The sequence below is a fragment of the Trachinotus anak genome, unplaced genomic scaffold, assembly GCF_046630095.1.
Source record: "Trachinotus anak isolate AG129_WGS33_773 ecotype Australia unplaced genomic scaffold, CSIRO_AGI_Tana_v1 ptg000011l, whole genome shotgun sequence".
NCBI classification, from domain to species: domain Eukaryota; kingdom Metazoa; phylum Chordata; class Actinopteri; order Carangiformes; family Carangidae; genus Trachinotus; species Trachinotus anak.
The window spans coordinates 25,950,552-25,977,978 of record NW_027273862.1 but is presented as its reverse complement, the minus strand read 5'-3'; the positions used below and the strand labels follow the sequence as shown (position 1 = coordinate 25,977,978).

Sequence of the window (27,427 nt, the reverse complement as noted above, 5' to 3'; positions counted from 1 at the left end):
CCCAGCAAACCAAAAAAAAAAAAAAAAAAAAACACTTCAACCGGTTATCATTGATGACGTTTCGAAAAAAAAACAGGAAATTTTCTAGAAACGAAAAGTCTGAGACATTTTCACGTCAAAGGTGCGTACATTACAAGAATTTTTGCTTTCACAAACCTACTCATTACTCCCATGCTGTCGTTGCTGCGTTGCTGACAAGGAAGCGCGTTTGCCGCCTGCGTTTGTTGGTCAGTATCTTACTTTTAATCTCTTTTCAGTACAGTCAGACTCGAAGTTGCAGTTCCGCATCCAGGGGCATGACCGGTCCATTAAGTGACAACATTGTTTGTTAAGTGCAGTTGTTAAGGATTGAGCGCTGTAGTTTCAACACCTCCGGTATGTGTTTTACAAGCTTAAGTCACTGGATCGAAGCAGATGTGGTGCACAGCTGCAGCTTTTCAATTATACCAGCAGCTCTGTATTTGCCCTCAAATTCAGGGCTCAAGAGCATCCTTAATGGGTATTAAAACTTCTTATTTTTATCCACAAAGATCCAGGTTGTAATAATATAATATTATTTTCAGGCCTGCTGTAGGTAAGTAATGCAGGCTTTAAAATATTTTTGTTTGTGATCTTACTAAAAGCTGTCTGGAAAATCCCCAGTACTTTTGTTCCTGACCTCTGGCCTTATGTAAAGTCGTTATAAGGATCTTATTTAGGTAAGCCATCCATTTTCTGTTAACTTACACAGGCCCGGCTCATTGTTAATGCTTAATTAATGATATTATCAGGAATTACTATATGAAAATATCTGTAAACTCGTGGATTTTGTAAATAAGTCTCTGCCTTATCATCCTTGCTAGTTTTCATTGATATATTTCACACTAAGGCCAGTTCGACTGTGAAATGGATGTTAAATTGCATTTTGTGGTGTTAAAAAGTCAATATGACTTGGTGAACCCAACAGAAACCCTGGATTCAGGACTCAAGACTGAATACTGTAGCCTTTCTGACCTTACATAAATCAAAACAGAAACCTCACATCACTGAGACATAAAACGAGATTCAAAAACCTGAATGGTTTTATTGTTTGACCATGAAAATTTTTTCTGTATTTATTGTAATAGCAAACTGTGACTATATGGGGGGTTGGACACAACAAGCCTTTTGAGGACATCACCTCAGACTTAAGGAAGTTGTGATGGACATTTTTTAAGGCCAGCTTTTGAAAAAATTGCACATTTTTGTCCCCCTCTGCATAGATGGCTTGCTTTGAAAGCAATAAGGGAAGTTTGGAAGAGGACAGCTATGAAGGAGCCGCTTTTGAAGAGCTGTCCGGCTGTGCCTTGATAATGCTGGAAAAGGAGCGGGAGTCCCTGCTCAGCCCATCAGAGAGCCCCGGCACCTTCATCAGCAGCACCTCCAGCAGTTTTCCGGCTGCTGCCCCCTTGCAGGGCTACGACGTGGAGTTTGACCCGCCCCTAGAGAGTAAATATGAGTGCCCTATCTGCCTGATGGCTTTGAGGAATGCTGTTCAAACACCCTGCGGTCACCGTTTCTGCAAGAACTGCATTGAGAAGTCAATTCGGTATGTTATTGTGCAACATTGAAGACTAACTCAGGTTTATGGTGCATTTGCTAACACCACCATCATGACATATTCTTGAAGAGCTGTTGATTTTTTTTATTAGCAACAGAACAATCCGCAAAATGTTCTCTAGGTATGTTTCTTAATCTTAATGATTACTGTTTGATTACTGACTACTGGTTACTTCCTCTTGTGATACAGAGATACAGGACAGAGATGCCCCGTGGACAATGAAATGCTATCGGAAGATCAGCTGTTTCCTGATAATTTTGCCAAACGGGAGATTCTGTCACTAACTGTCCGCTGCCCAAACTCTGGCTGTGTTGAGAAAATGGAGCTACGACATTTAGAGGTGAGAGTTTTTAAGAGTGACGGCCATCTCTGATCTTTGAATGCAGCTTAACCAATAACATGGAAATCAGTATTTTTAAAGTATCTTGTTTTGCACAATAAAATTTAAATGATATTTAGACCATTGCGATTACTTTAAGTTGTTTATTATACTGTTTAGACCATAAATGACATGTAATTGTGATCTTTTATGGTTGATCCAATACTACCATTGACCACACTGAGATTCCAGGAAACCTAAACAGATTGTAGATGAAGGAGTAATGAGGGATTTCAGAGGCTGTGACACTGTGTGTCCTTGTATTGGCTTGTAAAAAATGGGATGGATGTCACATAAAGAGCTGGATCTTTCTCTGGCATAGACAATAAAATTGTAATATATATGAGCCACTGCTTACCTACTACAGAATAAAATTAACAGCATTGTTTCAATATGTTTGTTTTCCTTCCAGATTCATTTGGGACAGTGTCTGTTTGCCACTGCGCCTTGCCCTCAGTGCCTACAGTCTGTGAGAAAGAGCCACCTAGAGGAGCATACAACTGTTGAGTGCCAAAGGAGACCCATGTCATGTCCAGACTGTGTGGCATCCTTTGTTTACGAGGAGAGAGAGGTACTGTTGACTCACTTATGTAACTGCTCCTCTTGCTTTTTCCAGAATAGTTCTCACAGCAGAATCACAGAGTTGCATTGTGTATCAGTGAGGATTAGTCTCCTTACAGTCTGGTTTTGGTTGCTCCTCCAGCTTCACGAGCAGCAGTGTCCCTTTGCTAACGTGAAGTGCCAGTACTGTGAGATGGATCTCATCAGGGACCAGGTGAGTGTATCTGCCATGAAAAAGGCCTCTGGTCAATCAAAATGTTTTTAATGAAAAGTAGTGACCTGTTAATCATCTAAGCTAACGTCTGTTTATGAGAACTTCTCTTTTATTTCAACAACGCGGAACCAGAGCCAGTCACAGTTCATGTCATAGCCGATGTGGGCACCCACCACTTCTGCAATACCAAGTGCAAACAGTGATGCTTTAATTATGTATTTCCGAGAGGGTTACTTCATTACATTTGTTCACAATTGTGATAACTGGCTTCTTGAAATGCTTGTTGAAAATATGATTTCAAAAAATGAACATGAATAAAACCGAGCTGTTTTTGTTTCAGATGGAATCTCACTGTGATACAGATTGCCCTAAAGCACCCATCGCCTGCAACTTCAGCACCTTTGGATGTAAGGAGAGGGTAGGTGGTCCATTTCAAAGTCTCCTATCACACTGTTAAAAGAACAATCCTTGAGAACTTGGTTTGTTACACGACCCTTAGTCCTACAGACCACGTTTCACGAGAAATATAAAGAAATATTGTCGTGCCTCTGCAGATGCAGCGCCACAACCTGGCTCAGCACATGCAGGAGTTCACACAGATGCACATGCGCTACATGGCTGAGTTCCTGCGTGACCTTAGCATCAATGGCACCACACCCAAATCCCTGTGGGCGCTTGGATCCTCTGCTTCTCCAGAGGATCAAGGAGCTGCAGCATCAGCGTCAGCCTCTAGTGGGCCCAGAGGATCTGTAAGCTGCAGCAGCAACTGTGCTCCATCACAGCCTAGTGAAGAGATGCAGAGGATCAGAGAGATGGATGGGCGATTGGTGAAGCAGGATCACCAGCTTCGTGAGCTCATCATCTTTAAAGAAACACAGGTACGGGATGTCAGAGTACTAATATGTTCATTCACCTGGTTTATATACATTTTCTATCAGGACAGTTCTGTTTTTGCTTGGCCTAAGAAATACTGATGGAATTTGAGTTTTAGAAGAAATTAATACACACCCATCGTTAAACACAGAGCTGGATGTTGCTTTTAAATGACAGAGGAAAACAAAGTAACGATGGGGAAGTATCCACGCTGAAGGAGATACATAGGGGATGTTGAGGAGATTTTTTCACTCCAGTGTTTCTTTTGCTTTCCTAAAGCTCACCTATGCTCTCAGGGCACAGGCCATAATGACCCCCACCCTGTTATACAATAGGTTAGGAGACACTTCTGTCCTCCGTTGCTGGGGTATCCAAGGTCTTATAGATAAGGAGGCAGGAGGAAAGCACAAACTTAATATTATATAATATAAAATATTTTTAAGATTTAGGACGAGACTCTTGCAATATAAATTAGGTTTTTTGTGTCCCATAGCATCTTCAAACACAAGTGTTTAGCATCGAGTTTAACGTTATATGGAATAAGGTGCTGTAAAATATTGTAACTGTGTGAGATCTGGGAATATATACCGATTGTCACATAAGACATCTTCAGAACTTGCTGTCATTTTATTGCTCATCACTTTATCTGTGGTGTGTCAGCTTGCAATAAATACTTCTGCCTGACACATCTGAACTCCTGGTCATCCTGTATTCTTCAACTCAGAGGAATTTTAAATCACAGGGGTGATGTAAAATGTGACTTGGAGACAAACATACTCTAACTGTACTCATGAGCTCAAACATGGTTTTTCTACAGAGTGAGAGTATTGCCTCCTTTTCCTTTCCTGATGGCCCAGTTTTGTTGGCAGCATGTTGTCTCTAGCTGTTTGAGACTTTTTAAACCCTGTCATGGTTGTCTTGAAGTCTCAGTCCTTTAAAACTATCGTGCTATCTCTTTCACAGGCAGGCCAGCTTGCAGAGCTCAGGCGTAGGGTCTCAATGCTGGAGGACACAGTGAAGGAGCTGGAGGCCCAGCAGTGCCGCGGTATCTTCATCTGGCGCCTCAAAGGCTTCTCTGTCCATCTGCAGAACCAAGAAGCATGTCTGCCGGTGGTGGAGCACAGCCCTGGCTTCTACACAGGCTGTCCAGGCTACAAGCTGTGCCTGCGTCTGCACCTGCAGACCCCCAATGCTCCGCGCTGCTCCAACTACATCTCCCTCTTTGTCCACACCATGCAAGGAGCTTTTGACGGGCAGCTGACCTGGCCATTTCAAGGCACCATTCGGCTGGCCATCCTAGACCAGGGCCCTGAGGGTCAGCACCACATGGAGGTGATGGAAACGAAGCCAGACCTGCAAGCCTTTCAGAAGCCCACCATCCAGCGCAACCCCAAAGGATTCGGCTACGTCACCTTTATGCACCTGCATCAGCTGAACCAGAGAGCCTTTGTTAAAGACGACACCCTACTTATCCGCTGTGAAGTGACACCACGGTTTGACAATATGCCTCACCGCGAGGGACCAACAGTGCAGCCCAGAGGGCATGAGGCATCAGTTTCAAGGGACTAAAGTCAAACTCATATCTATGGCATCATTGTTACACTGAGATGACAGCACCATACATCTCCTAATGTTTCAATGCGTCTTGGTTCATTTTATTGGTGCAAATCAGTAGGAGGAAGGTTGATGTTGACAGCCATTTAAAATTTGGAAACAGCAAGTATGCTTGTATTTATTTGTTTACCAACTTTTAAATGTCTGTATAGTTTTTGTTTTAACAGATATGCACAGTCCCCTTGAATTAAATTTGAAATGTATGTTCTCACCTATATGGTACCACTGTTCACTGTGCCTCATATGATCAAAGTGTGTAAATATCCAATGTTAAATCAGCTCAACATGACCAGTTAAAGAGATGTTCTCACTGCTTACAGACTGAACATGACTACAGACTTTGCTCTCTTCTTGTTTTTGCTGGAGACAAAACTGAATGTTTTGTAGAAAGACACCCTGTGGAGTTTTTGACCTCTGGTGGCTCAAATGAGCAGTGTTCTGGCAAGTAGATCCCCATCTTTGTTTTACCTCATCTTCTACTATTACACTCATGCAAGCATCCACATGTATGTATGTGACACAGGCCCTGGTCAGACCTGGTATTAACATCTGTCTCTGTGATCTGATCATAAGTGAACAGTTCTAAGCACAGCTGTGAGCGCACCCAAAATGCATTCAGGATGCATTTGAGATACGATCACTCAGACCACATTCGGAGGTGGCCTGGGTCACATGTGTCCACACTCTTTTAGCAGTGTGAATGTAAATATAGCCTGGGCCACATTGAAGGACCGCCTCCTCTGCCACAGTCTGATCTGCCGCAGTTTCATAATGAACTGAAAATATTTCACTATTTCAAATGGATAAAACCTTTTTTACACTGTAGAGCCGTGAGCAGCGCTTTGATTCGCTCAGCCCCTCCATACTGCTCACACACACACACAGAAGCACATTGACAACAGACTGTCCGATTGGTGAAAAACAACACTGCATTATTTGCATATGAAGTGAAATGTCATCACAAGTGGAGACGCATTTTAAAGCCAGGCGTGAACAGACGTACTGACCACTTGGAGCAGACCACTTGTGATGGAATCACTGAGGAGGCATGCTGATACCAGGTCTGAACAGGGCCACACATTCTTAACGACTGCAGAGGGCAGGAATGAAAATGAATAGTGCATAAAAGGCAAACAGGTGAAACTAGGCTCCAGGAACAGAGCTGGGCTGTGTGGCGTTTTGTTGTTGAGAAATGTGATGTTCTTTGGTCCAGATCATATAAAAGAGATGGCTGCACAATAAAGAAGTGCCACAAACAGATGGCAATTATTCTTCTTATCACAATATGACGCCTTATGCCAAAAACTTGGAAGCCTGAAGAACTTTTGTGTGTGCGTGTCAGGTGAGAAATGGGTGCTATCCATTTCTCTTTAATTTATCAATGGGTGAAATGAGATGCAGAGGAGCATCATGTCAATGGTTACGTGACATCATCAGTTTCATGATGATGGATGTTTGCTGGTGGTAACATGGTAATCAGCTGAGTAAAGTTTGAGAAAGGGTGTAGAGGAAGACTACTAATTGATGTATATATGGATATTCAGGAATAATGTAAGTTTCAAAATTAAAGGTCTTATGTTTTGTGAGGAAGGAAATGTATTTAATACATTGGTTGTGTCTGAAAGACACAGAGTACGTGGATGGGAAACACTGACTGTAAACGAAAACTCCACAGGGTACTTTTGGTTTGTTTTTAAGGTTTAAGGTCATTATAAGGATTAGGAGGATCAATAGTCAAACTCATGCTCTCTGAATTCAACATTAATGCTTCTCTTATTTTTGACTGTTCTGTCCTTGGGGGTCCACTGACATTGACACCTTTTTAAACATGGAGAACCACTGTATATTTCTGATGAATACATTACAGCTAAGTACATTAGTCTCCTAGTTGCCTATATTGCTTTTGACAGAATTTATAGTGCCTTTCACACAAGCCCCTGCTTAATGTGACCAATCAAAACATTTCAAGAGCAGACATAAATACTTTTTATTTTCAAATAATATGCTGCCTGTTTAGCCTTTATGGATGTTAAGCCTTGCCAGTAGATTGTGTTGTTGCTTTTTAAATGTATTGGTATGTCACCATTCAGTGATTTGACTGTATAAACAATGATGACTCTTAATCTTAATCCAATGCTGATGGAAATAGCCTTAAATTAAAGCTAAGCACACTCACTGTAGTGTCAGATATTCAAGGTCTTCTACTGTCTTGATACATTATGATGGAAAAACAGCTTTATTCCTGTATATTTTTGTCACATAACCAAGGAACCTAATCAAAGAGTGACCTATTTGATATTTTGCTCTATCATTTGGTGCTACTGAAGGAAGCTGGTCAAATATAAATAAATAAAGAAAGAAAGGTACAGTTCAAGTGAAAATGAATCTCATATAACAACAGAAAGCTATAGAAGTATTAATAATGTGTCCTGAGATGCAACACTCAAAAAAAACAGGGAGACATCTGTGAATAAAACTAATATAATTTAATTAATTAAGGTAATGTCCAAACCAAATCAATATCGAAATATTCTGAAAATCTTACATAGTGTCATAGTTCAGATTTATCTATGTACGTGCTACCAGCTACTATTATCACTTTCATTCATCAATATAAGGAAATTTTTTGTTAGCTCCATATCCTGGGTGACCTGCTCTGGCTTCCCCTGTGTCCTGTTTGGCTTCCTTCTCTGGTTCACTGTGAGCTGCGTCCTTGGAGCTGCTTGCCTTGTAGACTGTCAGAGATGCTGAAATTTAATGCCACATTGAGAATAAATTAAAAATTAAAAAGTATTTTTGTCTGTTATATAATGGTCAATTATGATGTGATTATATTTCCTGTGTCTGATTTTTGACTCACTTGGAGCTCTTGGAGCTTCTTTCCCACACTTGAGTGTGCTCTGGGCAAAGCACTCTGCCATCCAGGACAACACCTCTCCACAATATCTGATCTAGAGACAGAGAGTTATGTAAACTGTGTCAGATTACTTACTAGATTTTTATGTGAAGCAGATTTAGGAAAATGCAACCAGAATATGTCAAATAGTGCTGTTGAGGTGACTTTTCCAGGTTTACCTGAGCCTCCATGGTTGCCATTCGTTTCTCTTGGTCTTTAAACCCACCAACAATCCTCAGCAAACTCTGAACCCTTGATCACAAACAAAAATCAGTTCAAACCATATTCAATGCTGCAGTGATCATTTTCCACCACCAGGGGGCAGAAGAGCTTTAAAACAAGCTGTGGTTTGGAGCTGGGTGCAGGCGGTGAGGAGTGTACAGGGGTTTATCAGCGCTTGTTTGCTTAAAAGATTTCATTTCCCTAAAATCAGAGTATATGACAATTTAACCACTGTAACAAAATAGCAAAATGACAGTTACTTGGAGGAGGTGTTCTTGAGTCTCTCCTCACTGCTTTCCCAATGCTGGCGCTCCAGTTTGGCCAGGTAGTTCTCTTTCTGGACCGTCTCCCATGTTATCAGCCTCTGGTCTAGCCCCACCGGCAGCTCCCTCTCTGGAAAAACACAGACACACACACACACACACAATAGGAAGCAGTCCAATAACCAATTAACTGACAGGCATTTCCAAGGACAGAGCATGTGAAGGACAGAGATAAACACAGTGTGTTTGCCTTATTTTAATTTAGCAACAAGAAACTATTTAATCTATTATAAAAGTCTCCATTGGAAATATAGTGAAAGATGCATATGGACCCTTCATACCGAGGTGCTCCTGCTTGGACTCAGGCCGTTTGACCAGGCTGAGGAGGATCTGACAGAGGTGGCTGATGATGATGAAGGGTGGAGCCAGTGCTGGACGGCTGTGGTATTCCACAATCAGGTTGTATCTCTGGAACTTCCAGAAGATGTCCGTGTTTCCCTGCACCACCTGGAATGTGTAGCTGTAAATGGGAAAAAAACAAAAAGAAATAAAACCAATAAAACCAGTTTGAGTCTTTTCATTTTAACATGTACAAACAAACCACTAGCTCAACTCATTTCATCAGTCAGACAAACATATGGGCGGTGTTCTGGGTTCCCACCTGAACATGGCAATAAGCAGATTCAGCAGCAGGACATTGGTGACAAGAAGGAAGATAACCAGCAACAGAATGACCAGCCAGTTGGCATAGATGTTGGGACATGGCGGCCGTAGGCCCATGATAATCTCCTCTGAGTCATTGGTGCAGTTAATTTCAGGCATGCGAGCAGCTGTGCTCCGTTTATGAAAGAAGAAAATTAGATTAGCGTTCGGCAACATTCAGGCCAGCAGAGAGCCATCCCAGATTGCATGAATGAACAAAATGTAACAGGACAATTAACTGTCACGCTGCACAGCGCACGTTTAAAAAGTTGCATCTTCTTTATCCTGAATACACGCAGAAAAAAATGCATGTACTGTAGTTTTACCATCTATTTCCTCCAAGGGGATCTGGCCAAAGATGTGCAGGTAGGGGCGGTACAAGGCTCTGCGAAACACCCAGTCAATCCTGGGATCATTGGGGTGGAGAAGAGCCTGGGTGGCAACACCGTACGCAATGAGCCACACACTCAGGAAAAAGAGGAAGAAGAAAACGTCCTTCATCTGTAAAGGAGAAACAGACATGTTGTCACCTATGACAGAGAACATCACTTTCATGTTTAGATAGTGGTGTTCTGTTTTGCTCACCATTCTCTCCACAATAATGATCTTGGGGCCGAGCTGCTTATGGATGGCAAAGATGTGGATCAGACGCAGAGTGAACACCATGAAGTCTATGGCCAGCACGGTCCTTCCTGCCTCATAGGTGTGATTAACCATCCTGTAAAATCAAATTAAAGGGACACTGCCTTTTCATTTCTGCCACTTCTTCACATTCAGTAGGTAGTTCATTCTCCTTTCTCTGCGTTTTGTCATTACCTGCATGAAACCCCAACGACAAAGAGTGAGATGGCGACCATGTCGCACTTGTTCCAGTTGTCCTCGACGTAGAGCTTGAACTTCTTCAAGATGTTCATCTCTTCATCCGTGAAAAAGCTCTGTGTCAAAAGACAGTTGATGTTTTACCATAAAATGTAGTTCATTAGAAAATCATAGCCAGTCATTTTCTTTATCTTTGGTACGAAATTTTTGTTTGTTTGTTTTTTTATTTCTGTTGAAAGACAGGTTTTATTTATTTTGCTTGCATATTCTTTGTGTGGTTTAGTGGTATTAGAACATATATCTGTTGCGTATTGTTTTAATCTGCATCCTTGAAATTATTTGTCTTATGTCATATAAGTCTTTTTTGCTGTTGGCTCAAAGAACGGAACTGATGTGTTACATTACATTATGAACACATTTTTTTTTTCTCTATTAGACCCCAGTAATATTTTTCTCATGCTAGCACACCCGCTGCCAGGTTATACATTGGAGCCCTATTCAGACACACCTGCAGGGCCAAAAGGGAGCTAACACGCACACAGCTCTGCTGCTTTAGAAGCACCTGCAGTGACCCATTTTCTCACTTCTGTGAAATTCTCCTACACCTGAAGTGTGAGGCTGAGTGACTCTCATGGCTCCATCAGGGCACCTGTAAGTACACCGAGAGAAACAGTGCTTGGTCTCTCGATGGCACAACTGGCTGACTATCAGAGGGAGGAGAGCTGCTTTCATAGAGTGACAGACTGGTGTGTGAGCCCTGACTGTCACACTCCTTTATGCCAACACGAGGACCAACACTACCCCAACACAGTGACAAGAAAAAGAGTGAATCCTATGACATTACCTGCATGTATGATTGGACGTGAAATGTGATCTGATCTTTTTCTAAGTCACAAGCATGAACAAAACACAATGTGCTTAAGCTAATTACACACAAATAATTACAATATTTCACATCTGTAAGTAACACACCCAATAAACATAGTTGGAAAAACTAAACACTGAACCCTTGCATTCACATAATGGTACAACCTGCTTTGGCAGCTTTGAGTACCTGCACAATGTTCAGGAGGTACAGTATGTATATATGTATATATGTATATATATATATATATATATATATATATAGTGCAGCATACTGGTTGTCACAGCTTTGTGAGGGAAAGTGAGGAGCCTTGCACCAGCCCATCTATTAGATTTAGAAAGCTGGTAAACCTACAGTCCCTGTTCTATGACAATTATGATAAGAACAGGGGCACCGTTGGCATTGTCTCCCTTCAGGGAGAAGCATGCACCCTAGAGCCATCCCTTTGAAGGCACAGGAGCCCCGCTGGGCTTGGTAGCATGCCAGGGCCGCCTGTGGCAGCCTGGTTCTGTTTTTGGAAAGCTGTACCATAGTTCTGCTCAGTTCAGGGACTTTCTGAGATGCACGTTGAAAAAGTGAGCCGAGGGGAACGGAGGTGAGGCCCTGTCTCATCTGGGGCTTTTGCGCCCAAGGGAGCAAGTCTGAACGGGATCAGTGAAATAAGGGCTCATGCTTGTCTGACCTGGCTCACTGGGAGGGAGTCAGGCAGAGAGGTGAAAGGCTCATGAATCCTTAAAACCCCAGAGAGAATGAGCTCATCGCAGCGATTCACATCAGCTCCTACTCAGATGTGTCTGACTTGCCAAGCATGAACTCTGTCATGCAAGCAGATAAAATAGAAATGGCAGAGCTTCAAAATAGGTGTCACACTGCATAGACTGATAGATGTAGTGAATACCTGAAAAAAAAAATCACAAAATAATGATCTGAGAAAATCTCTTTGAAAACCAGTGAGACTGGGAGCTTTGACGGTCACCTGTCGAAGCTCCTCCAGCACCAAGGTGAAGACCCAGAAGTAGAGCATGATCTCCGGGGCTCCGGGACCAGAGGGCGGTGGTGGGCGGAAGTCTAGCAGGAGCACGTAGGTGAAGAGACAGAGGAAGGCGAAGTACATGATGACATTACCAAGGAACACAGTGACAGGGGCGCTCCAGAAGCGACGCCAGCGGCGGAGTAAGAAACGCCACCAGACAGAGGCACAGCTTTGAGCTGCTGGATCTCCAGGTGGAGAGTCCCTGGAAATCAAAGAGTGGAATAGACACTGAGGTGCTTTAACATTTGATGATCAGCTCTGTTGATGCAGGCTGGATGTACTCCAGGTTTTATGTTATGCTGTTACTGATGTACATTGTTTTATGTGAGCGTCTGTGGTGGGCTTTCACAATTTTTTTTTTTAATTCAAGTCTGTGTCCTGTATTTCACTTAGCTGCAAGACTTCAAGAAAAGTTGAAGTTGAAATTAAGATGTGAATTGATTTTGAGCATCTGATTTCTATACTTAAGCTGTACATGTATCACGCAAGGTAGTGGAATACTACATGTTTTAGAGAGAAACAATGAGAATATGAAAAAGAAATTTAGCAGTAAAACAACTCTAATAATGCTTAAGGTGGTGACTTAAATTCTAGCTACACAAGATAATTTTCATTATCATTTAACGTCGATTTAAATATCATATGATGGCAGACTCACAGAGGGTCATCGTCGTCAGTTAACAGTAAAGCCTTCTCTGTATCCAGACTGTCCAGCTCCACAAACTGCTCGCGGCCATTACGATTGTCAAGTTCCTCGTCACTGAGAAACACACAAGTTTGTCAGTGCTCACAACCAAACGACATACAGTACATCCCCATGACGAAGGCAAATGGTGGGGCAGCATGAGACTGATCACCTGAACTTTATGAGGTTGGTCCAGATGAGGGGTGGACAGAAGAAGGACACCACTAGTTTGGAGATGGCCGTGTCTGTCGTCATCGCCCCCCACCAGATCTTTGTGAGCAGAGCCTGCGGTAAAAGTTTAGTTTTGTATCATTTAGGTGAAGAATCATCGGATGGTTTCATTAGAGGGATAAACTAACTGAGCAGGTGAATGGTATTAACCACAAGAGGGCACCACAGGCTATAGGATGATTCTGCCTTACAGTTAAGCGACTGTGGTCATGGAAGCATCATACAGGGAGTTGCCCCAGTTGGTTCACAAACAAAAAAACCATCATCAAACCATTTCATATCATGTGTGAACCATCTCCTTCTCCTCAGGTGTCTCGTTGCAGTCTGGGATGGGGTCATATTTCATTCTTACTAATAGTCTAGTCAAAACAGACCAGTAAAATGTGCATTTTCTCAAAACTTTACAGATTTATTAAAATATAATCAACAGCTTCCCATTAAAAAAAAGTTATTTTATTCCAACTGTGAGGTTTAAATACACTATTACTTAACTGTCGAGAGTTTTGTACATACTAACTTTCCCTAGTTACATTTAATAAAGTCCCAGTGATGACTTTCTAATGACAAGGACATTTGCTGGAGGGATATTTAGACAAAACTGTGCAGTAAATGGAGGCCAGCGAGCCGGAAAAGATATGTATATTTGAAATGGGTATTCAGTTCCCTGGAAAAGTAAAAAATAAATCACCAGCCTCTCTAAATACACTCTAAATACACAATACTTTGAAACTGTTGGATGAAATAATAGAGAATCAATTAAACTGGAACCAAATGTGGAGCATATGGATTTCTCTCCTTGTTACCTGAACTCCATCGTGGGCAAAGAAGGATTTGGCATCTGCCTCCGTTGCCAAGTTAAGGACGGTAGATTTGCTCCAGCAGTGTGTTCTCCTCACTAACAAAGCATACGCTCTGTCTTCACTGTTTGAGTAACACTCTCCAAAGACATCTGCCACAGTAACAACAACAGGTACACAGTGTCAAACACTCAGCTACATTTGGAGAATTTGCATGTTCAGATACATGTTTTACTCCTTCCAGCTGGATCATGTTTGTGCTTGTGAAAGACGGCGCTGTTTTGAGGTCAGTGAACAATCCTTTTGCTATGTTAGACCCTTACTTCTTCTGAACACACTCTCTACTGTTATAAATGGTAAATGGGCTGCTTATATGGCGCTTTTCTAGTCTTATCGACCACTCAAAGCGCTTTACAATGTAAGCCACATTCACCCATTCACACACACAGTCATACATCACTTACATCTACACATAGAGCACTTCTATTTCACACAAATGCATTCACATTCACTTATGGAACAGCCATCAGAGGCAATTTGGAGCTCAGTATCTTTCTGACTGGAGAGGCAGGGGATCGAACACTCTACCTCCTGTGCCACAGTCACCCTTCGTTGTCATTGACCAGTTCAGGTACTCACCAAGTGCAAACTGCTCGTACTTGGCCTCCTTCATGCTACGTGCAGACTCAGCCTCAGATTCCAACCGTGCCATCTCTTTCAGAATCTTACAACCCGCCAGCGCTGCTGCAACCGCCTCAGGGCCCTGAAGGATTAAAAGAAAGCTGAATCCAAGAAATGGGTTTGAGAGAGGGATCTGAGAAATCTGGTTTAGACTTTTAGTGAGCTGCATCTTTGGCATCTAAATGCGCGTGTGCATCCAGCTGCAATAGATACATTCCTCTCTCCAAGTCCACCCACTGTTTCTAAAGGTCCAGTGTTTGAGTTGGCCATATAAATTACAGCTATTCCCAAAGTGTGCAATTACTCTGTGTTCCATATGAGCAAAGTTTTGACAGCATCAGATAATATCAGTATCTCAGATGTAGTTGTCATAGCCTGTCAGTTTGGGTCATGGATAGATTACCAAACAGGCCTAGTGACCACAGGGGGGGGACACCTGGGCCAAAGCCTCTGTATGAAGTGACTGTCAATAAAAGAGGCAAAACGACCACAAAGGGAAACAAAACCTGTCTGTGACCAGGGGTCAGTTTTCTAATAATCTGTCCATGGTTTGTGTGTGACAGCAGCCCCATGTTTTGAATTTTAGCAATGCAGTTTCTTATGTCCTCAAAATACTGAGATAATTAAAAACACTCTCTCATCTGTCTATTCAATATGAAGCTGTTAGCTTAGCTTTGCATAAAGCCAAGAAAAGTTTGCTCCTAGCCAAGAAAGAGTCTGCTCCTGGCCAGGAAATAGACTGGCACATAAACTCCTGTAAACTTGTTTCTGCACTTAACCTTTTGTACAGATTAATTAACTGTGATGTTAATCAGCTTTAGAGGTGCTGGTAAACAAATGTGTTACCTGTGGACAGTGGTAGTATCGCTGTTTCCAACGTGTTACCTTTTCATGACAGTAGCAGCGGCAAATCTCTCATAAACTCAGCACCTGCCCTGTCTCATGATTTTGTGCTGCCTGTCTTATGATGAACCTGTCTTATGCATCTTGCTCTCTGCTTGGACATCTTCACCTTTCTCCTTCCTGGCTGAACAAGTTTTAGGATTATTCTTCTAAACGGACAGTAAACATATCAAATGTGCAGTATAGAGGAAAATGTCTAAAAATGATCGCTTCTGTGATAACCTCCAACACATTTATCCTTAACTGACAACTACACAGTGACGATGCAGATCCTGTATTTTCCAGCCTCAGTGTAGTTAACCTTTCCTGGCTCATCGTCCGGACTGTAGTTGGGAAACACAGATATGCGGGAACTTTGGTATTGAGGAGTCGTAGCATTTATTTACTGACAAACGTGTGACTAAAGAGCACATACAATCACTGCTACGTTCACAGCTACACTGCTAACTGCTAACTAACCTGCTAACTCTCAGCTCCGGTTGCCGGACTCACGACAGCCCCTACTCTCTTTCTCTGCCACTACGCTCACAACCTCCATACTGAGCCATTCCTGGAAAGAGCTGCTCTACTCCTGTAACAATACTCTGTCTCCAACGAATCAAACATACTGCAGATATTGCACAGAGATGAAAAATTACTCCACTGGCTCATTGCTTGCTACTGTTACATTTTGACAAGAAAAGTGGAAGTTTACGCATGCGCATGATCCATGCAATATCATAACTGATCTCAGAACGGTAGAAGCAAAGTAGTTGGGTCAGGACAGCTCGTCTAGCACACTGTAGTTTCTTTAGCCAATCACCAGTCAGGTATCAGGATTATGCGCATGTGCAAACCTCCAAATTAAGATGCTTTTTCTCTCTGTTTGCCAAACTCCGGCCTTTGTCAACAAGACACGGTCACACCCACAACAATGACAGAAGGGTAGCTTACAGGGACAATACCCCGCTGCCACCACAAGAGGGCAGTAAATTACATGATGACAGCAAACTGGCACCAGATCCTGTATGGGACAGAAACCCAGAAAGCTGTTCTGAGATCAGATGAAAAGAGAGATATAAAGCATGATGGTACGCCACTTATGCGAAGCTAACTGTCTTGTAGGTCTAGCTTCAAATTAAATGGGCAGATATGATAGTGGTATCAATCTCCTATTATCTATATCATAATAAACAAAGTTATATTCAAGAGTGTTGAACTGTGTCTTTAAACCAGTGCTTTAACATCAGATTGATTTTTTTCCATCATCCATGTGAGAATACAAGGAAGGGGCTTTTATAAGAAGACCTGACCAATAACCAATGTACTCTTCTTCACAAAGAAAACCATTACTTGGTCGTTTCTAGATAGAGACTGGCATCATCTGTTATGGCATTATAGTCCATTATGTTTCCTGTGTTATATTGTCATTTTCTATAATCAACAGGTAACAGCAACCTTTACTTTGAGGAAGAAACATTTGCAGGACCAACATGACAAATGTGTATATGAAAAGCAACATACAAAAACTGAGGCCTCTTCATTTAAAGTTACACAGACCCCTTACCTCTTTATTTAAATGATCAATGGTTTTTATATATTATACTGTATGATGTCACTCTTGGGTTCGTATATATATATATATATATATATATATATATATATGTGCTTATTAATATTGAGATATTTTGCTTGCATAAGTCAAGCCTGCAAGGATAATTGTGATGAGGCCATGAACACAAGAGATACTTCAAACAATCAAATTATGAATGTAGATATCCCAGCCAGAGTCTGAGTGGTAAAACGATTTGCAGAGGGGGGATGGACACACAGTGAATGCAATTACCATAATTTCAGATAATGTTTGAAATAAAACGCAGGAAAGGAGCACATCCCGGTGACCGCTTGTGAGATTACAGTAATTGGTTCCCTTGGATCAGGGAAGGGCAATAAAGAAATGAAAGGTGCCTTGAAAATATGTTGAAAACAAAGAGCAATTACCGTTGACTGGTGTCATTTAAACTGTTCATAGAGCATCAATTACATGTCAGGATATATTTCTCATTAACTTCCTCAGGACTTCAGACACGCCTGCCTTACCTCACCACTGGTGTGCCACCGCTTGAATATACTGCCCCAGCAAGCGGCGTGACCTTCATTTGAATAATGTTCTTAGAGATAAGATAGCTTTTTAGTTCACCTCAGCTCTTGGTAAATATACCATTTGCTGGGCTCTTTTATCTAGACTGACATTTTCATATGGCAGGACTGACCTGCACCTGCACTGTGCTGGCCCACATTTCTCATGTTCTCGCTGAATTCAGAATACAAACCAGCACAGAATAATTCATCTCACTTAAGTTTGGTTTGAGCGTTTTTCTGCCAATGTAAGGCACAATTAGACTTTTACTGATTGAAGCACACAGCACTGAGCGAGTATGAGCTGGAACTGAACAGACTAAAGAAGCTGACAAGACTGACCATGGCCCAAAAGTAGTTAGCCATCTGCTGTCGGTTCTGAAGGACGGCCCAGAGGAAAAGATCCCTCCAAGGATGTTCACAGCGCTCCTCTAACTCAGCCAGGTTCTTCTGGCTGTGGAACAGTCGACCCTTTGCTGGCTTCTCCTGGAGCACACAGACAGTACATTGTGTATTAAATTTGCCCAGATTACGGAACATGCAGTTATTACAACATACATTACACAACATAGAGAGTGGTAATTAATTCACAAATCCTGAGAATATATTTAGACAAGATTTCTCAGGACTGCAAATCTGGTTTATGATGATGATCCATCTCTTCCTTTTCACAGTTATAGTGAAACTGAAGGCCCCTTTCCCCAGTGGTCCCCAACCTGGGGGTCTGGACCTTTGCTGAGGGGCAGCATATTGACCAACAGGATGGAAAACAGGGAAACTACACAGTTTTGCTACACAAATCATATCCAATTTTACATAACTTCAATTATATGATGTAATTCTTGGTAAAACAGTATCTTGGGTTGAGACATAACACAGATGGAGATCCTTCCAAAGTGTAAAACAATGGGACGTCAATTTAGGAGAGAAAAGCTGACTTGAAAAGAGGGACAGCAAGAGCAAAATTCACAAAAAATTGTGATGATGTTATTGGTCTGATTTTATGTTTCACATCTTCTAGTGCAACAGGAGGTCACCATTAAAGAGTCACTTTTCTACAGGAAGTGAGTTCACCATGAAGTCGGTACATTGTCTATTCCATTGCATCCTCCAGGCCTTTAACGGCTTTAAATGAAACAGTCTGAGAGGGTTAGAGAGGAAAATCACTCTCTGCTCACAGCCCATAGACACATGCAAACTGTGTCAAGGGGTCACAAACAGACATTGCTTCACTTTATGGAGTCAAACACTAAAAAGGATGAGAGCTGCTGCAAGACGCAGTACAAGGTGGAACCTAATTCATCAGTTAAAGGATTTCTTATTCAGTGCAGTGTATGTGATTTATTGGACCTTTTGTAACAGAGTACACTCACTGTGGGAATCTTTTGGTAAAAGCCTTTGCAGGAGTCATGGAGAAAATCTTTAAGCACTTTGGCGACCTCGTAGAGGGTGAAACGGGGTTTCCCTTGCTCAGGTGGATGGTGCCCAGGTGGACCGGGCGTCCTGGCGGCTCCGAGCAGAAGCTGCTTCTCCTCGTACTTTTTGAGGAGCAGGTTGTGCAGCAGGCTCTTCTCTGACACAGACCAGTACAGCTCCTGCAGGCGGCCATAGGTGAGGAACTCACCCAGGTTCACACCGTTGTCCACAAAAAGGCGCACAAAGTCTGGTTTGTCGTTGATCAGTGCGTCCATCATCACCTCTTCAAGGTCGCATGCCTGCAAAGATCATGTGTCTTTGTTACAACAACTCATAAAGCAGAGAAAAGGTTTTTGTAATTGTTTTTTTTTCTTCTTTACTAAAATGTACACCAGCTTGCCACTGCTTTTTAAGGAGTCACTAGTCATTTTCGAGAAATGCTCATTCAAAATAACCATGCTTATCTTCACCATTCATGGCTCTAAGGAAGGAAATGTCAGTCAGCCCGTCTGTTTGTCCACCACTTTGATTCAGACTGAAATATCTTACATTATTGGATGTACTGAGGTGAAATTTTGTACATACATGATTGATTATGGTTGAATTTTACAATGTTAACATAGTGAGTGAAAGACAAGGAGAAAGCTTGTGACAGAAAGGTCCCCGGACTGACAGGAGGAAATCTGGGCAGGAAAATAAAGGAGCAGCACTTATCCAAACCCTCATCAACACCACTGTTGGGCCCTTGAGCAAGGTCTTTAACCCCAACTGTGTGAATGCAATCAGCTTCTCTCCCAGTCAAACTTCCCTGAGTAAATAAATAGATAAATGCCAGAGTGTGACACACCTCTCAAACCCCTCAACACCCCTCATCAAATCATCTGTCTCACCTTCCACTCCACATCCCCATTGAAGATGTCACTCTTGGCAATGTCCGCCCTGTTCCAGGCCACAGCCAGCTTCAGTTCATCCAGGAAGTCTTGGGCCTCCTGACTTTGGCTCTTACAAGCTGATATGCACACAAACACACAACAACACACAAGATGTCAACAAATTATGAAGGGCTCAAACTGTCAAGGCTCTCTCTCCGTGCAACTGTCAAGTCGCAAAACCTATAATTGTTCAACCTTAGAAAATTGCAAGTTTCTCAATAACTCTCTCACGAGAAGTACTTTACCCTTGACTAGAGCTTTGAGAATGACAGTATCCAGCTCAGAGCTCTCCTGCTCAGGGTCGTGGACAGTTAGGAGATGCCCGTGATCAAGTATCCTCTGGATCTGATTGGCAGGATAACAGTCAGTTGTTACTAATACCTCAATTGAGTTAAGTAATGTGTATTTTTTTTTTTTTATCATTCATGCATATTTTTCCAAAATTGCAATCCCTTCTCTGTGTATGTCGGCTTGAAAAATATCTCACATTATTGGTATCTTTCCCTCCTCCTTCATATCCTTAATTAGGTCATCACATACAAATTTTGAAGATAAGGCTGAGAATCCTACATTTGCTTCTCTCGCAATCTTTCCCACTGTGTCCCATTTTTCTGGCAGTGTTCATGATGCGTGCATATCTGTGTATGTGCCTGCCTCCACGCTGTGCACATCGCTCTCACCAGCTTGACCCAGTTACTGATGTCTGTGCTGTGGTGGGCATTTGGAAAGGTGTCCAGCAGCAGCTCATGAACACTGTCCGTATCCCAGCATCCCCTATTCATCAGTGTGACGAGGATGTCAGCCACGCCTCCCGAGCCTGCCAGGATCAGCCATGGTGTTGAATTGCCAATGCCTTTATACATCCTCTGCAGGGAAGGACACAGTGTTCAGACATGAGGACAAACTCACAAATGTCATCATTTTTTTAACTTAATAACTTCACAGCGACAGAGAGTTATATTGATCTGTGTAAGCTGTCTACGATCTCCCCTGTTATAGCTCTGTTTATGCAAATAAACATGCAGGCTTTCTAGTCGAAGAGACAGTCTGGCTCTGGCCTGCCTCTTCAGGAGGTGGCCCAAACAAAATTTGACTCGGAGCTGGAATCTCAAGCCACTGTTCAAAGTCAGATTATTCACACAACAGAACAGATATCTGGGTTTTAAAAAGTCTCTTTGCGGTCATGTCCTTAAAGTTCTTGAGGTACTGACTGCACAATGAAATAAAACTCACCTTTAGGATCTTGGGTTCCCCATGGACCAAGAGACACAGAACTGGGATCTCAAAACTGCCAGCGCCTGAAAGCACCAAAAACCACAGTCATAATAACATCATTTGCATCTCAGAGTGTCTGAAATTAGAACCACTCTGGTATTAGCTCCCGCTATTGTCTGGTTGGTGCAGCAAGTGTTTTTTGTATATATAGTGAAACCAAAGTATGATGTTACCATATTAGTAGTATAAAAAGTTGTGGAGGCTTATGGAGTCAGAAAAAATAAACATAATTTGCATCACACTTTTTTTTCTTATTTTCTCTTTCTGATTATTTGTGTTTCAACCCCTTGTTGGGGTCCTGACCCTGAGCTTGGAAACCAATATGTCTATACTATGTGCTTTCACAACAGAGGCAGATTTCTTTTTTTTTTTTTTTACCCCTTATTGGATTAATGAAGCAACATTTTTGAGAATGGGTGCCTGTTTTGTTTGTTTTGTACTCATGCATGTGTGAGTCACATGATATGTCTCCCTCAGGCTGATTTTAGGCCACTCCACTGGCTGTCACTTGTTGATGGTAACACACAAAGAAACAGAGCAGTGCCCCTGCAAAGGCAGAGAAAAAGACTGACTGCAGACATGGATGCACAAATGCACAGTGTATGCACTGTAAACATAAACTCTATGTAAATGTAATGTTTGTTTGTTTACAAGAAAACTCCTGAGCACCTTTGATTACTCAGGATTTTTGTGAAGTAGCATCAGCACTGAAGGGACCACAGAGAAAACGTCTGAAGCTGTGTGTGCTCGCTTGCTGTTCTCTAGGAGACGGTCTGTAGTTCAGTCTTTAATAATATGTTTTGTTTTGTTATTTGACTTTACCCATGAGCAGTGAAGACTCTGTACCAGGATTTCACAAAAAAAAAGAGTTCTGAGCAGATGTGCGTTTTGTCACTGCGTTTGTGAACAATTTAGAGGCACATGATTTTACAACACGCCATATGAAAAGGTAATAAAATATGTAGCAGAGCTTTTTTAAGCAATCAGTATATGAAGCTACCTGTACTAAGAACATCGGCAGAGTGAAATAATGCTTAATGCATTATGAATAATAGATAAAGTATGAAGTATATAATTCAATACCTTGAAAGGGACCATTTGTTGGAATAAGTACTTCTACTTTTAATATTTAAATACATTTTCCAGTTTATATTTCTGTAAATCTTACATAAGTAAATGTAAATGCAGGACTTTAACATTTAATTAAGTCATTCTAAACTCTGGTATTGTTACTGGTGCTTGAGTAAAGGATTCTCAATCCATTACTGGTTCCCAGCAGTGACCTAAAGAGCTTTACCTCCATAACCAGTGCGCTGAAGAGAGATGTGTTTGAGCAGCTTCACCCTCATTTCACTGGTGGCTCCTGGTCTGTTGGGATCCTCCTCCACCAGCACAAAGTGAGAGTGGTGGCTGTCCAGGGAGTAGACCGACCCATGGGGCAGGTCCTGTGGCTTGTATGCAGCAGGCTCGTCCACCTTGAGAGCACGAACGCAGGTGTGCAGAAGGACAGAGGACAGCATGAACACATTGATGTAGAAGATGCAAATATTTGCTCCCAGACGTTGCTGCTGTTTGTTTTTTGTTCATTAGTGCTGTATTGTCTTGTGTGTGTCCTGAAACCTTGGCAGTGAGGAGTGCCTCTCGGTTGTGAATCATGTTCCAAGGTGCGATGCCAATGGCCACCACTCGAACTTTAGAGGAGGTGCTGGCCAAGGAGTGATCTCTTACTGCCTGGCCCAAGTGCTTGGTGATGCCAAAGCGAAGGCCATTCGTTAAAATCCATGCCCCTGGAGAACAGAGAAGCAGTCACACCGTATGTATGTGGGTGGGGTATGGACAGGTTTTGTGCACTCTGTAGTGGGGTCTAGGGAACCTAAAAACAAATCTTTACTATGTGTATGTACTGAACTAGAAAGTTGTGTCCTGGATTCCACACAAGCGGCCGGTCTATTGGTGATGGTCTACTGATTATTGCCTTATATGGTAATAAAGCATTCAGTGTTAGTCCTCCTTACATACATTAAAATTAATGAAAATATTTCACCAATCATGCAATTAAAAAAACACATTAAAAAAGCCCCATAAATAATTTATGAATCTTATTTTAGAACCTCATACATCTGAATAAAAGACTGGCTTTCATCTGTGTGATGTGTTTCTTGTAGTTCTTCTACCAGTCGACAGAGGGCAACACGGAACACATTCTCTGAGCAACGGTTTCAAAAGACGAACCCAGCTTTAGCTGCTTTGATTATAACCTGTGCTCTGTGCCGCCTTCACAAGTCCTTTTCTCAGAGTGTCCCTGAGCCAGGGTTTCATCTGAGCCAGCTCGTCTCCCCCCACCAGCGCCACCACCAGGTGTGGAGGAGCCAGGCCCCACTCTTCTGTCAGCATCTGGTAGATCAGCACTGGGTCTGTGTTGCTGCACACCCTCACAAACTGAATATAAAGACACAAGTTGATATGTCAGCATTCTGCTCAAAACATTTGCTCTCCAAACTTTTCCTTTTTGTGTTATGTAACCCTCCGTGTTTGTTATGTTGTCTAGTTTCACCTTTCCTCTAGTCTTAGTGGAGCCGATGAAGTCTATGTCGCCCACTCGTCCAGCTGCCCAGTGACTCTTCTCCCTTTTCATCCTGCTGGCCAGGCCTCTGGCTACATTCTGCAGTGCCTCATCCACTGTGGAGCAGCAGGAGCAGCCCAACAGGACACTGAGAGAAACATACAAGTGCATTGTATCATTCGGTCCTTGCAACCAAAACACAATGGAAATGATTGTGTATACCTGCTCTCCAGTAGTGTAGCAAGCACCAGGAAAGGACTGTGGAGCCTTAAGACTCACCTCTCAGCCTTTTAGTCCCTACATTTTTCTAAATGCAAAGCCAGTCTGCCTTATAACCACCATCCCAGTGCTTAAGTTGTAGTTTTGTCTGTCAAGGAGGTCCTGTGTTTGCTTGTTTGGGTGTTATTTAGCAGAGGATTTATAATGCTAATCAAAGACATTTGCAGTAGATTACTTGAGTCAAAGTACAGAAACTACTTGCTTTTAAAAATACTTAATTATTCAAATCACATCCCTAAGGCAATGAGCAGAATATGCTCCAAAGCCTATAGAAATGGCAAAAGGAACAATATTGAATCAACAAAAGTTTTTGTTTGTCCTTGTTTGAAGTTTGGTCATAGTAAACACACCAAACGTTTAAAACAAAAGGAAGGAACAAGATAAGGCCTATGGCTGTTCGAATTCTTAAAATAAAATAAAATTCATTCTGCTGACTAGTCCTTCATTGAAATGTACTGGAGACAAATGTACAATTTGTCTTTTATGTGTAGTAGAATAAAAGTCATAAGTAAAAAAATAAATAAAAAATAAATACTCAAGTAAAATACAGATACTCAAAAAATAAGCTTGAGTACAGTACCTTTGTTACTGTTCAAACCTGGCCATGGGTCAAGGACAAAAAAATCAATGCCACCACTTATTAATCCCTTTAGATCATAACTCCTGAACAGTCAGGCAAACAAAGGCTCCATGGGAATGATCCCAGTGATTGTTTGACAGATAACTGGACATAACTCATTATCTTCTCTATATTATAACCCTCAGTTTCATCCTTAATTGGGCAAAGCTCTAATATTTCCAAAGAGAGTCACAATGCATATTATGTTGAAGCAGATCCCGATGCAGAGGTGGATTTAAAATCTAGACACGTGTCTGACCATTAAAAACAACTCATTTGGATAATTTTGCATCGTTGGAGGTTCTCTAAGTGCTTTATAATTCAGCTGCTTTGCTATCAAAAATGTAGTACTTTTCTTTCTTTTTCTTCGTATTTAACACTGGATTCTATTCTAGAGCTAGGAAATAATAACCAGCTCTCATGAATAATTTAAATAGAAAACTGTACTTGGAATTAGTTAAGGCTTGTTAGCCCAGTACAAATGTTTGCTTCCCGTTGCACCTCTCACCACTTACGCTCTGCTGATCACTGGACTGATCTGGATGCTTGCAAATGTCCATGTTCAGATGACGTGACGGTGACTTCTTTATCGTGACTACTGAACAGCACTGTCATTTGTTTCAGATAAGAGCCTTTGCCGTTGTCATAAATGTATACATCACTTCGTGTGGAGGGAGTAGGCTCATCATCGACTTCTAAACACACACACACACACATACACACCTGTGCTCCTCTGACCACTCCAGTACATCCCCACATCGCAGGCATCGTGTCTGTGGCTGCAGAGTCGCCTGTAAACAAATGAATGCGCAGATATTATGTCCATTTTCCTCTAAATCTATTATGACTTACAGATGGAGAAGTTCTTAGAGGCACTTGTGGCCAATGCAAAGTTGGCATAATTTTCATCCTCGCCTCATATGCAAAGAGCTTCCTGCCTGATGTTTGAACTTGAAATACACGAAATGCTGTCACTCATATACAGTACACGAAACCAAGGAAACTGGGCCACAGCACTGATTGAACCTCCGAACATAAAACCCTTCTGATACAAGTGTGCACAATGTCGCTTGTGACATTATGACTTGGTTTTGTGTGTAGTCATTGTTTTACACTGAAAACAGCTACAGTCTGTTTATCTCTGAATGATTCTTTTCAAAAGAATAAACGACACAGAGTTCAGATGGTAAACTCATTCATTATTGATAAGATTATCCATTTGCCTGAGTAAACACAGACTTTAATCAGCCTGCCTTATTTGCATGGGCACTGGAGCTGTTTGTGAAAGATGATTAAAACAAAAATGCAACATAAGTGCCCATTTCACTGACAAAAAACAGTGGTCTCCCTGTGCACCTTCAGTTAAAGAAAGAATTCTAATAGAATTGTGGTGCCATGGCTGACACCAATCAGTGTTTAGCCATCTGCCTGCGGGAGCCTTTATTTGACTACAGGTCTGAGTCTGGGAGGGAAAAGACGACTGGGTATGCAAACGGGACAATTTGCATGCAAAGTTAAGAGGAGAGCACGACCAGCTGTGTGCGTATGTGTTTCATGGAAGTAATCAACTTTACACAAGAACACACTTTACATCTTGCTTGAAGTCTAGCATGATGGAGACAGGGTGATCTGGGAAGTCTGAGTCAATGTGTGTATCTTAGTAGAGAGCCAACACACGGCTACAGAACATGGGTACAGTAAATGTGAAACTGCAGAGCCCAACAATCCTCTTTAGACACATGTAGAAAACAGTTCCTCTTTAGATGTATAAGATTTATTGCTGAAAAAAGAAAAAACCTTCAACACAGTAAAATCTGAAAAAAAAACTTTTGTGAAAAGCTATTTCACTGAATACAGTGATGCAAATACATCTTATAGGCTTATATCTTTAGGTTTGAAAGGTCAGAATTAGGAACCAATGTTGTATAAACTGTGGCTTCTCATATCTTTGTTGCTGTCTTTAACACCATAGACCATGAGAGTTCAGACGTATGCATAAAAAGTGATGATCAATGTAAGTATTGATTTAGGACTGACTATTGATTATGAAAAATGCATGAAATTTGTATCTGCATTTGTAATACCGTGGGTACATCAGTTCATCTCTTTGAGTCTTTATGGCTGAAAAAAAGACCAAAGCCACAGCATCTGCTTCATCTTCAAGTCAACTGTGTAATTATTGCCTCCAGATTTAAAATCACACACAATTTCACTCTATACAACACATCAATCTCAGCATGAATTTCCAATATTGTGCAGCCGTCCTTGACATACAATATACAGTGTGAGTGGTGGAGGAGGAGTAGACACACTGCTTTGTGCTAAAACATTTGTCATCATATACAAGTTATATATTTTACCAGGCAGCATTCTTTCACATTGACCTTTTTAAACTTGATACACACAAAAAAGAAGGTCACTACACTGTAAATACTCACCAGAGCTGTGTCTTGTCTCTGCTGCATGGCTGAAATGAACAATCCTCGACTCCTCCTGCCAAACCACACCTGTGAGGGCTGAGGGGGTTTTCTCTCCCATCCCACAGGTCAACCACCTGGGCCATCAGGAAGTGGGACAAAGGTGGGGCTCTTCCTCCGGCCAATCCCGGCCCGGCTTCACTCTCTTACTTTGCATGTTGGTCAGCTGCTGCACTTTGCTCTCATCAGGACCAAAACACACCTGTTGCCTAATGATACACTTTTACTTAGCTTTACAAGAATACTTTACTGTTAAAGTTGACTTACTCTCCACAGTGTTTAGCATGGTCATGCACGACTAATGAATTATACAGAATTATAAATGCAAATTGCAAATCAGCAGAACGGAAAATAGATTAACATAAAACTGTCATTTTTCCCATTAGCTTCTGCACCAATCACCACTCATAATATATATCAGGGTGATTGCC

The 27,427-nt window shown here is 41.8% G+C and overlaps 2 protein-coding genes across 4 annotated transcripts; one reads left to right on the top strand and one right to left on the bottom strand.

The window, feature by feature from the left end:
* The first annotated feature begins 2 nt into the window (after positions 1-2).
* Positions 3-8,013, top strand: traf6 (TNF receptor-associated factor 6). 3 transcript variants are annotated; one of them, XM_071489363.1, is made up of 9 exons: positions 61-121; positions 258-375; positions 1,242-1,567; positions 1,769-1,919; positions 2,371-2,529; positions 2,662-2,733; positions 3,074-3,151; positions 3,288-3,611; positions 4,570-8,013. In XM_071489363.1, exons 3-9 carry the CDS (start codon positions 1,242-1,244, stop codon positions 5,173-5,175), a joined length of 1,716 nt encoding a protein of 571 aa, XP_071345464.1. In that variant the 5' UTR covers positions 61-121; positions 258-375; the 3' UTR covers positions 5,176-8,013. The 3 variants fall into 3 exon arrangements, with proteins under 3 accessions (XP_071345463.1, XP_071345462.1, XP_071345464.1); XM_071489362.1 differs by lacking the exon at positions 258-375 and having other exon boundaries at positions 3-121; positions 4,570-6,478; XM_071489361.1 differs by lacking the exon at positions 258-375 and having other exon boundaries at positions 41-227; positions 4,570-6,478.
* On the bottom strand, positions 7,688-27,088 carry trpm5 (transient receptor potential cation channel, subfamily M, member 5). The gene is made up of 26 exons (XM_071489355.1): positions 26,958-27,088; positions 25,243-25,310; positions 23,613-23,769; positions 23,317-23,497; positions 22,679-22,845; positions 22,356-22,533; positions 21,017-21,081; positions 20,464-20,649; positions 20,029-20,128; positions 19,742-19,860; positions 18,809-19,150; positions 17,778-17,921; positions 14,373-14,496; positions 13,740-13,885; positions 12,878-12,990; positions 12,679-12,780; positions 11,964-12,222; positions 10,120-10,238; positions 9,889-10,021; positions 9,630-9,804; positions 9,263-9,431; positions 8,943-9,121; positions 8,599-8,731; positions 8,296-8,368; positions 8,081-8,171; positions 7,688-7,967 (listed from the first exon to the last, which is right to left on the bottom strand). Exons 1-26 carry the CDS (start codon positions 26,982-26,984, stop codon positions 7,822-7,824), a joined length of 3,696 nt encoding a protein of 1,231 aa, XP_071345456.1. The 5' UTR covers positions 26,985-27,088; the 3' UTR covers positions 7,688-7,821.
* Positions 27,089-27,427: the final 339 nt, after the last annotated feature.

Excerpts from the sequence above, each read along its gene's own strand:
- traf6 (XM_071489361.1), top strand. The coding sequence starts at position 54 with ATGACGTTTCGAAAAAAAAACAGGAAATTTTCTAGAAACGAAAAGTCT. Across the intron at positions 228-1,241 it reads TTTGCCGCCTGCGTTTGTTG|ATGGCTTGCTTTGAAAGCAA; the intron begins GTCAGTATCTTA and ends CCCTCTGCATAG. Across the intron at positions 2,734-3,073 it reads TGGATCTCATCAGGGACCAG|ATGGAATCTCACTGTGATAC; the intron begins GTGAGTGTATCT and ends TTTTTGTTTCAG.
- trpm5 (XM_071489355.1), bottom strand. The coding sequence starts at position 26,984 with ATGCAGCAGAGACAAGACACAGCTCTG. Across the intron at positions 23,498-23,612 it reads CCACTAAGACTAGAGGAAAG|TTTGTGAGGGTGTGCAGCAA; the intron begins GTGAAACTAGAC and ends CTTTATATTCAG. Across the intron at positions 22,534-22,678 it reads AGGCACTCCTCACTGCCAAG|GTGGACGAGCCTGCTGCATA; the intron begins GTTTCAGGACAC and ends CGTGCTCTCAAG.